This window comes from Pygoscelis adeliae, unplaced genomic scaffold (assembly GCF_000699105.1).
Source record: "Pygoscelis adeliae isolate BGI_AS28 unplaced genomic scaffold, ASM69910v1 Scaffold188, whole genome shotgun sequence".
Taxonomy (NCBI): domain Eukaryota; kingdom Metazoa; phylum Chordata; class Aves; order Sphenisciformes; family Spheniscidae; genus Pygoscelis; species Pygoscelis adeliae.
In genome coordinates, this window is record NW_008825304.1 from 325,035 (window position 1) to 336,736 (window position 11,702).

The 11,702-nt window shown below is 41.5% G+C and overlaps 1 protein-coding gene across 1 annotated transcript in view; it reads right to left on the reverse strand.

Moving 5' to 3' along the window:
* The window catches only part of XRN2 (5'-3' exoribonuclease 2), a 53,276-nt gene that overhangs the window by 4,893 nt on the left and 36,681 nt on the right, over positions 1 to 11,702 (reverse strand). The window contains exons 29-31 of the mRNA XM_009330131.1: positions 11,594 to 11,702; positions 5,832 to 5,892; positions 75 to 216 (exon numbers count right to left, since the gene is read on the reverse strand). Of these exons, the coding sequence (XP_009328406.1) occupies positions 75 to 216; positions 5,832 to 5,892; positions 11,594 to 11,702 (312 nt within the window). The remainder of the gene's footprint in view (positions 1 to 74; positions 217 to 5,831; positions 5,893 to 11,593) is intronic.

Consider the following 11,702-nt stretch of genomic DNA (forward strand, 5'->3'; position numbering starts at 1 on the left):
TCCACAGCCACACACGAAGGAAGCCTCACTCGGGAGGAGAACAAAACGTGCAAAATGGGGCAGCGTTTCCATACCTGCCTTCCCCTGTCCATCCGATCTTCAGGTCTCTGTGGGTAACTCATTGGTCCGCCCAGCCCCTGGTACTGACTTGGCTGGTACTGATTTTGGGATTGCAGCATGCGGTTCCAGGCAAGAAGAGGAGCAGCCCCAGCAGTTCTGTGTAAAGAAGAAACACACTGCAGCATGAACTTAGCTCCTAGAGAGAGTTTCACGCCACTAAATCCAAGTTTCTATAGTCTCGTATGATAAGTGATTCGATTTGTCTCAGAGTTAAACACTGCCACATCCAGCTATGCCTGCAGCGGTACTGCAGGTGGCCAAATCATTAGAGAGAAACTGGGGAGGGGGCAATATCTTCCAAGATTCTCCTACCAAAAGGCCACAGTTGCTTACTGCTTCCTTCATCACAGCTTGAAAGCTACAGAACTTTCTGTAGTATTTTTATATATACCCACCCCCCACCCCCACCCCCCCAACTTTCTGGTACTACCACAAGCAGCAAATTCAATTTTACAAATCAGAGATTTTTCAAATTCCTTGGAAGGATTCTGTCCATCTTTTATTTTAGGGGCAAATTTGCCAATTCATCCGCACTGATCTTGAACGTAGATTAAAACCCAGATATCACCAAGTTAGCTAAACGTAACACGCCATCCAAAGAGTAAACATGTGCGATACAGGAGAATGAGGCTTTCTTTTCTAAATGTCCAGACTCTTTCTGGGAGTCCATTCTTCCTAGTTAATTGCAGGTTGCAAATGAATTCTTACTGCGAGTATTCTGAATCTAGGGTAGGGGCCTTGGCTGCTTTTTCCCATCCATTATTCTGCTCAATATGTCAGAAGGTCTGATCGGGAAGAAACCTTTTCAAGTTCTATTGATGCCGTTTTCAATTGACCATGGTGACCTAGCAACATAAGCACTAATTGGCATGGACTGACTGACATTTGGTGTACAGTTTATATGGGAACGCAAATTCAACATCCATTATAACCTAGTTTGCCATCCTAGATTACTAACAGCAAGAAATGTTTTAATTGCCTTCAAGTACCTATTCTAACATTACAATTATAAAGCAACAGGTATAATACATCAAATCACTGTTTCATTAAAAATATTTAGAAAAATGATATAGCCATGATATAGTCTTTAAAGCTGAGCACGTGTAAGGGCACAATTCCTTACAGAATTCATAGCAGTTAAGTTTTGCAGTACAATATATTGTTGTAAAGGAAAAACAATGGATAGTCGAGACAGTTAATCTTTTCTGACCCCCGTTTAAGAGAGAGTCAGTCGGCCAGCCTGCCGAGAGACAGGAATAGCAGCGAGCATGAGCACTGCGTTTCGTATTTACCTGCTGCACCACTGAACTGAGTCACTTTGTATGTCTTCAGAGAGCCTCTGCCTAGATTTGCTGGATTAAATTGGCGGGACTTCAGCCTTGGAGGAGTAACCCTACCCAGAGGCCAATATATTCTTTCAAACACACGTGGAGTTCAGGGAGGAGGTATGACTGTCATGACCAAGGGAGGATTCACAGCCAGCTGTACAGTGTTGGGCAAACTGAGCTTTGAGCAACTGAGGAAGCGATGCTGGGAGAGGAAGGACTTTTAAACACACATTCCACCAGGGGGAACAGAGGCAAAGTTGCAATCAAGACAGGTAAACATAAGATTAAGATGAATGAAAACCGGCGTTTTGGATGTGAAGGCTTTCTGGTTTTGGATGCAAATTGCTTTTGGTTTCACACGAAAGCCTGCAAGACAGCTGCTCTACCTGGTCAGATTAAGACCTGCCTGAATTTTAGAAAGGCCAAAGAAAATCCTACCATCTCTACAAATGAAATAACTTGATTCCTGTTTATAAAAGTATGAGTCTTACCTGATAAATATGCAACTGGTAAATACAATGTGCAATACATGTACTAAAAATGAACATGCACAAAAGCTAAGTGGTGATACTGAACTGTGTGGTTTTATTTTTAAGCTTCAGAGGTATGTCTAGAAATGCACAATGTTATCCAAATCATTCATTAGGAGGAGCAGTACTGTATTTCTTGTCAATAGCACATTACAGTTTCAGGGACTAAACACTCAAAATCAATATTCTAAGTATGATATTCCTTTTGATTAAGTATTTTGAGTACTAACTCTTCCCCCCCCCTCCCCCTTATTCCTGGAAAACAGCAGGCTCTCCAGGAAGAATACACTGATCAGCCTTAAGGAAACCTACAGGGAATTACCTATACAGCCCCAGCTCTAGGGCTTCCATCAACAGTCACTCTGTCTCTACAATTCTGCTAATGTGCTTGTGATAAATACCCTCAGCGACTGCTGATGACCACAGGCCAACACTCGCTACGTGCCTGGACCAGGAAAGTTTGAGACAAATTTCATTTGACATTATTATGCATTTGGCACAGAGTTTAAACTTTTTATTAAAATAAAGTGCTGCTTAGTGAAAAGTTGGGATATTTAACAAACAAAACACACTAATATCACTACTATGTTGGGGCATTTTTACTTTGAGGCCATCTGAAAGAGTGAAATTAGTGATTTTCAGTTAGAACCACTACATATTCTAGAGGATAAACCTAGTAGGAATAGAAAAAAAAAAAAAGCTGCAATGCATTTTCTGATCTTAAAGCCAGAAAAGCAGCTTACACCTTTTTGTTGCTCTTGATTCACAGAACTACGTACTATTTTTAAAAAACAAAATTTTAGATTTTCATCTGGTAAACAGAAATCAAGAAATCATAGTCCTCACAGCACTTGACTTCATGTTCGTCTAGTGGATGTATTAACTGGTGATTCAAATTACCTAGGGTGGAGATTTGTACACAGCAAAGCTGTGCCTCACGGGTAACAAAAAAGAATTGTGCCACTTGGAATATCACATGAGTTCACATTGGCAGAGTTACTCAAATGCACTATCCAGAGTTATGTCAACTTACGATTAAACTAAAGCATATACATACAGGATAGCTAAAATACAACTTCAGGAAACTTTATAAAGTAAAACATTTCTGTGTTCCAACCTCAGCCTCTTTGGAAATCTCTTCTATGAGCAGGTTAAGCAAAAGGATTTGCTTAACTGCATTACAAATTTACATCAGCCAGGAAACCAGGTAGCAAATATATATAACACCTCTGAAACATATCAGATCACCAGCACTGAAGGCAAGAGCATGAAATAACCTTCTGCAATCTCCAGTAACGCAGCCCAGTCGAACCAGGGCCTGAACAGGACATGCTGAAAGGTGTCCTGTTCAACGGCAACTCACCGATTTTATTTTACTTGCTGCACACTGAATTGCATCGCTAAATTTAAAAGAAAGAAATCTTATGCAGGAGACAAGATCATCTGGGTTATGAAGAAGCAGCTTTACACTATTGGGCTTTTTCCACCCAGGCCTGTGAACCGAGCTAGTTTAGCCCCCACTGCAATACTCTATCCCTGAAATAGCACAAAAGGCTCAAAGCTTTCCTGGCAGGGACAGGGCTCCTTGCTTATCCCTTGCTTGATGTCGCAAATCAAGGATATCGTAGCCTCCTGCCAATCCACTTCATTTGAAAAGGCTGGAGCCGGGGGCTGGCCTCTCCCTCAATTACTTTCTCCCTGGGAGCAGAGGTGACGGAGAACAGAAATTCCTCGCTGCTCTCCCCGGCGGCACCTTGTCGCTCCTGGAGCACCTGAAGCCACAGCAGCAAGTGGGGACAGCCTTAGGGCTAGCGGTATGGGAAACTGGCAGCTCCCAGGGAATTAACCGGGAAACTGAAAACCTCTTGGGGGAGGCGGTGGTGGTGTTCAGTTCAACAGGTTCAGCCATTTTTTCTTGCACTAAGCCTATCTATGTTACTGTTTAAACTTTTGCTTAGGTCTCCATGCTTATCTCTGTATGGCAACTAGCTCAACATCAGCCCTAAGCATCGGTTCGATTTGTTTCCCAAATCAAACGGCTTCCAAGAACATGGCAAAGTTACTTAGCCTCAGCACTGAAACTGGCAAATTAGTGATTTTCATAAACCATCAGAGGTATAACAAAGCACCATCGGGGAGGGAAAGCATTGTAAATACACTGTTGTCACTCGAAAGCTAGAACGGCATTCTCCAAGCTTCTCTAAAGCTTATTTTCTAGGTGAAGATGATACATCTTCAACTTAAAGTCACCTCAGGGGACACCAGTTTCCTCAAGTTTGGGAACTGAATAGCGAGGTCAATAACGCAACACTAGAAGCACGCTGGACAGGTTAGCAGATCGAATCACAGACACCGTCTATCTGCAAAAATGCTTTGAAGCACTTGGGCAGTGTGCGGTCACTTCTAAAAATATTAGCACAAACCAAGCACAGTAACCTTGTGATAGGATTCTGATTAGCGACAGTTGATTATCACAATTTGTAATAAAAATGTGTATTTAAAGTGAGAAACAAACAGAATTTCTGGCTGAAAGAAGTTATTTATACATGAATTGAGAAACTAGTCCACTTTGCAAAAATAAACAGCCTGGTAAAATGATAAAAGTATAGCACTGTAAAAATAATGACAAGTTACAGACCTGTAGCAATATTTCACAAAATGGTACTACATAAATTGGATTTAATTAAGGTTTGGGAATAGCTTTGTCCCAGGGACAAAGTAATATTAAAGTTTGTAATGCAAGATTCATTTATAATGCAATATTCCACATTGACGTGGCACAGGACAAGGGAGCTGGACTTATTTCAATAGGGATCAAAATGGTTGCCATGGAAAGCGTGATTGCGGAGAGCTCAATAAATTATTCCAAAGCTGATATTTTCAATGGTTAACATTTGCAAATAAAACCACGAAAAAAGAAAGAGTTGTGCCTCAGAGCAGAAACTTCAAAGATCTCGCATATGCTCTCATTCCTCCATAAATATAAATAAATATCATTATTCATAGCTTTCACAGGTATGCTGGAGTTTATAAAGTCCATCTGACTTAAGGACATACAACCTATCAATGAAGGAACGCATGTAAAACATCCCTTATTATCAAACCATGTCACATTCCTTCTATTCGATGGCACTTATTGGACTGCAGATTCCATAATCCTTCCCTGAGTCCCTTCTGCATTTAATTCAGTTCAGTCTTAAGTAGTTAAAGAAACTGTTTTCAGTGGCAACTAATAACTACTGACCTACAGTGACACTGCCCTACAATAGGCTTGTCAGGCCTGAAAAACTTGTACCAAAGAAGCTGATTAGGACTTCAAGAGGTTTGTAGCAAGAATCAATGGCTAGTCTGTACTAATGCTGCGGTTGCGGCACAGAAATGATAAAAGTGGAACACCATTAGTTATGCCTCATTAAGCTCCACAGCCCTCCTAAAAAGAAATTTGTTTAGCCTGTCCAAAATCTAATGCAGTTTTAAGCTCTCTGTGTTCAATTTCATAGTATCTCAAAAGCTTCAATAAGATAAAGGCCAAAGAACCAAGAACGGTACCAAAGCATCAACAGTAAAGTTAATTTTGAAGTCTGAGTTTTAATGGAAAGTGGTTTTGCCTTTTTTTAAAAATACAAAGTACTCAAAGCCTTTTAAAGGATGAACACCACATCGTGCGCTCACAAAATATAAATAAATCATGGACATTAATTAACTTAAAAAAAACCCTGCTGTACAGCATGATTTCAACAAATTTAAACAACAAAGTCCAAAACAAAGAGGGGAAAAAAAGTTGGGAAGCCTGGCAGAACCAAGTACACCCTCCCGGCCACATTTTACAAAACTTCAATCCCTCCTGCCTTACCTTTGTGGCGTCTGTTGAAACAAGGGTGTAGGACCTCGCCAAGACTCCTGGGGTCTAAGATCTAGAGGGTAAAACAAAACGTTAAAATAAAAAAGAGCAAGTATACTTAAAGAACTGTGCTCTTACACATGCCTGAGAACTACTTGTTTTAAGAAGTCAAACAGAAAAGCTCAAACTGGATGTACTACCAAATACATTTCACCACGTCGCTGGTTACTATTGCTGCTTTTGATAGAGCCCTCATGTCCATCAGTGGCAAGCTTAGTATTAATTAATAAAAGGCAACTTTTTTTTTTATTAGGTCCAATAAGCTTCAAGTTATAAGAAGAATAAATTTTAATTGCTAGAACTAGCATTGGTTAGTGCTTGGACACTTCACAGGTATCTTCTCTTGAATTTTTAAAAATGCAAAACCATGTCTGTTACCATAATGACTGAAGACTTCGTTTAATGTTTACATTTCTTACAAGTACATTCATCACTACGCTATATGAAAAAACATAGATACATACACACACACCGCTGTATCATCATCACAACACACCATGTCTGTGAGCAACAAGTATTGAATACTCAAAATATGTGCAAGTATCCGTCTGATGAGGCTAAGTTATTCTATAAAGCAAACTAAAAGAACGGCCAAGAGCACGTAATAAAGTGAACAGTTCCACTTTATTCACGTTTAAATATATATATATAGTTATATTTAGGATATATTTAAAGATTGTAAAAATATATTTAAAAGTTAACCTAGACAATATAATATAATAATTTATAATATAATAATAAAAATCTCTTAATGATCTCTCAGATAATGTAATGAGACTGAATTAAACCTTTTCGGGTAAAAACCTGGCCAGAGACCTAGCACTGCAGTTATAAGAAACTGCAGTGAAAAAGACCACCCACTTCTCAATTGTTTCTTCTACCCAAACTAACTCTTTACAAAGACGTAGCAGTAACAACATTGCTTTAACAGGCCATGCAATTAAACGGTTGTTGTTCTTCTAAATAAACTGGTCAGTAAACAGGATAAAAGAAGCAGCTAATCAATAGCTCCCCAGTCAGTCCACAACACTCGAATTGTGCATCAATCAAAAGCTTCAGTTTCAGTGACACCTTTGATTATTTTCAATGGTGTTTAAGTGTGACCTAATTTCAACAGCTGGTTCCAGAAGTTGTCTAATGGATGTACTGCGATGGGACAGTAACGCCCTGTTAAACTGCCAATATTCAAGTACACTAAAGCTTTGCAATAATTTGAAAGAAAAGGGGGAAAAAAAACCTACAACCCCCAGAGGGGAAAAAAAATCTGTGCCTCTCTCCTAACTCTGGCTGGATTGTCTGCAGGCTGTAACGGTCTGACCCGCACAGAAACCTTTCACGGCAGCACTCGAGCGCGCAGGGGAGGGTGCGGGCAGCCCCATTGAAGATAACACCGTTTCATCAGGGGAGATAAATTCTGATCCCCAGCAGCTCCGCTGTTCCCGCCTGGGCCTCCTCTGGGCAGAGCTAATCCAGCCCACCCAGCCCAGCAACGGCACATGCTGTATTTTATTTATTTATTAAACATTACATGTATACATACACACACACCAACCAATATATACACCTCTCTCTCTTTATATACATACATACACGCACAGACATATACACTGTTAGCAGCTGATGCCAGGATGAGGGCTAGGTTTTGGCTCGGTCGCCACAACCAGACCTGCAGGTCTCCTAGGCCTGGCTCAGTTCTCCTTTTGCTTGCTGGGAGACACAAACTTCCAGAAAAAAACCCTATATTCCAGGAAGAATAACGGCCATGTTTCCCCCACCCTTCTCTCTGTGCAGGCTGAGCTAGGCAAGACCCCCAAGTATCCGGACCATTATACAGACTAACACAGTCTCCTCCTCCCTGGTCAGAACGTCACATTTTAATTGAAGTTTGATAACACGTTTTCCATTCCCCTGCCAGGGTCAAATGGTGCCCTAGTGAGAAACCCAGGGAGATGATGCTGGTCTCGCCCCGGTACAGTGTTTCCCATTCATACAGACCCCTGCTTAAGGGCTAGTTAAAAACATGTGTCCTATTTAATCACTCTCTCTCCATGTGAAAAAGAAAGAACCCAGCTCTCCTGCTGCAACCACACCTTTTTGCAGCTGTAGGGAACAGTTTAAGAAAGAGTTTAATAGAATCATCGTAAAAACGTTTAAAGCCACCTTATTACTATTCATTTGAATGGCTCTGACAGAGAACAATCTTTGAGGGAAAAAGCTTGAAGCAGTGAATTGCACTTCAAAAAGGTACAAAATCGGAGAAGAAATGACAATTAATATTTTCTTTAGTCTTCAAAAGTTAGGCATTTCCTAGAGCTATAAGGCCAAATAAACTGCCTTCTCTAGCAGCTCCTCAAGTAACAATTTATCTAATCAGCGTGGCAATCAAAGACGAGATTTTGTGTTTACTGATTGCGCTAATCAAAATCACTTTTCAAATGCAGCTAATTGACAAGTTTACTGACTGAATGAAAGTCATAAATCAGATACCCTGTGCTGCAGAAACCAAATATGCCATTCAGAGAGTACTGCCATACTGCACTTGACTCCCCAAGTTATCAGCACAGACAATTATTCATCAACTGAAAATTGGCACATCAAAGTCAAATCAGAGAACAACACTAAGGAACACCCACAGCAGGTTCTTGAGGAAGAGATGGCACTTTGGTCGACCGCATTGCCCTTCTAGAGTCTAATTTTACTACATCATACATATAAAAACATAATACATAAACCGAAAAGTTGCTCTGCATCAATCTCACAAAATGTGGGAATTTTAACCACATCAGCTCTAGTTTTTCAGGAACGTGTGTGTTCCGGATGCTTCCCAATCCAATTATGCCACAACATAAAGCTGTCCTCTCACAATTATACAGCTGATGAACGTGACTGACACAAGTGATAACCCGCCCCATTAAGAAAACTCAGCATATGCCTTCCCATTCCTTCTAATTTGATTTTCTAGTCCAAGATATCTGTGCTTTGACAGATTTGTGCTTGAACTGAAGGGGGTAACTGCAAAAGGCAAGATAGCAGCTGTGCTGCCAGATCTAGGAACACCTTTTGGTACTCCTCGACAGAATGCTGCCTGGGTGAAATTGGCCCACGTGCTCAATTCTGACCACAAACTTCCATTGGAGCAAACACACTGTCCATGCAGACTGCTCCTGTTCAATAAGGTGACCACCACCAACTGCAGTGAGGTTCAGAGAGTTGCTGACACACTCCCATGTTGACAGGTTTGCTTCACACTCAACCCACACAATCCATAATCCAGGATGTGTTCCAGTGTCCAGATGTCGTCCCATTTGCAAAAGCATCCTTCGGCATGAATGTCACAAAGACTGATTTCAGCAGAAATTCGGGGCTACGACACTTGGAGGTATTCTTCTAACAAGGGTTTAAGCAAGGGTTTAACCCTTTTACCAGGGTCTCTGCCTGGTAAAAGAGGAGTTAAGACACACACGGCCACTTGGCATTGATTAAGTCAACCGCCACTGTAGTTAGTTGTAAAGACTTCACATTGCAGTCAGTTTAAATCAGAAGTTAATCAGAGTTTAAGACTCATCTCCTAGGACAGCTTGGTATCGTTAGTAGAAGAGGAGGAGAAACACAACAAAATTAACTGACAAAGAATACATTCGCAGCATGTTGCACCGCGGTGTCCCATGAAAACAGAGAGTGCCAGGAACCAGCTTCTCGACTCTGGGATGAAGAGCCCTGGAGAGCAACAGCAGGCACACAACCCCTGCTTTGTGAAAAAGCCTTTGTACGACAACTGCCAGCAGCGCACGAAGCAGCATGACACAACGGCGGCTGGAGGGACCAGGACCAGCAGGTTGACCTGGCACCTCTTTCTGCTGCACGAACAGGAAAGCACGAGATCAACCTTTGCCTAATGGAAAAACCAACATTAAGGAAAGTGGCACAACGAGAGAAAGAAAAAGAAAAAAAAAAAAAAGCACCTTGCTTTCAGATATGACAGGCACACCTGCAGAACAGCAACTGGGGATGCCCAACGCAATTTGAGGGTGAGGAAGGGGCAGGCGATGAGGGGAGGAAGGGATGTGTGAAAGAAAGCCACCAGACAGTTTTTCTGAGGCCAACAGATGGACTGGGATTTCATATCGATCAGTGGATTCAAGCCTCCTCAATTTGAAAGAATGATGGCATTGGGGCATATTTGCATGTGGAGTGCTTCCTATACAACACAAGGTGCTCAGATGCCATGAGCACGAGAGCTTTCTAAGTACCTAATTGGCAAGATCAGCTCCACGTACGTAAGGCAGAGAAAACTGCTTTGAAATAAGTATTTCCCACAAAGCGTCAAGACTCGAGCTTCAGAAGACTTGAACAGCGGTATAGGGACTGATGGGCTCACGAATACTTTCTCTCTCCCCAAAACCATGCAGACTTCCTCTTTTTGGAGATTAATACAAAAATGTGATGCCTGTCTGGTAGTTCTGCCTTCCCATTCTCCACACTCTTCTTTTTAGATCGTATTTCCTGTTTGTTTAAAAAAAACAAACACTTGTTTTCCTCTAATCGAAGTTAATAACTCCAGGCTCTCGTATTCAATCCATCTCTCCACTTAAACCAATCTGATTCCTCACACAAGAAAGCTTCTGCACCCACTACTCAACTACACTTCATCTACTTTGGGATTGGACAATAAGTTTAATTCAGAATGGCCATCGATATTATTTATTTGCTGTTTCATATGCAGCAAAAATACAAGTCAAGTATAAAAAGGCTGACAGCTTCACTATGCAGTAATCTGGTCTTCTATATGTGACAAAATGTTGGAGTTCAAACTTTATCCGTGTCAGCTGTTTAAACTTCAAACACTTGCATAATTCAATATTGCAAGAATCCAGCTGAACAGTGAGAGCTTCTTACTTTAAAGCACCTTATTAGGCAGTTTAGCCACATTTCCCCCTGTCTCAATCCCACCATTACAGAAGTGCGATCACAGGCGAAGAGACAGGACTCTTAACTAGCACCCTTTTTGGGAGCCCTTCGCACAAGCACTTCCTTCCCAGAATGAAGAACTCCACTTTAGGTCACACAGGATTAACTTACCCCTTCCAGTGATCCACTTGTTCACCAAGCCAACGGCAGTGGCATCCCTGACCTACTGACCATCTCCTACCACCTCTTTGCCAGAAGTTGCAACACCTACCGCAGGCAGGAGAAGCCAATACAGGACTGTGAATTCGCAATTTTGGTTCAGTCTGGCATCTCAGCACCAACCACAGCTCTTCTGTCAGTCCTACAATCTCTCCTGATCTGCCACCATGCCTTGTGCATTAATTATTTTCTGTGGCCGGCATCCTCCTCTTGTTGTTCTCTTCAGACACAAAGCACCAAGCTTCTACTAAGTCTGCTGATGCTGGTGATGTTGAGATTCAGCCACACACTAAATATATTCCAGATAACAGACACTAGGAACCCTTAGTAGACAAAGTGCTGTTTTTCCTATTGCATTTGAATACTGGGTGCAGTATTCAAGATGGGATCCCACTTACAGGCACATCATTACATTTTAGTACATTTCACTACAGCAGTTCCATAAAGGAAGAGCAACAGAGAAGAGAGACACAAGGTTAATGAAGACGGATGCCTGAATCCACTTTTTATTTGTAACAGTGCAACAGACCAAAATGAAACCGTAATATTTTTCAAACTCTGAAATGTAGAAAGCAGAACCCACTTACTTGACAACAATTTAGGAATCTGCTGCTGCCCAGTCAGAAGTGGCCTGGTGTACGGGCTCCCGTAAGTTCCAAGAGGTACTGCATTGGCATACATTCCTGGCATCCCTCT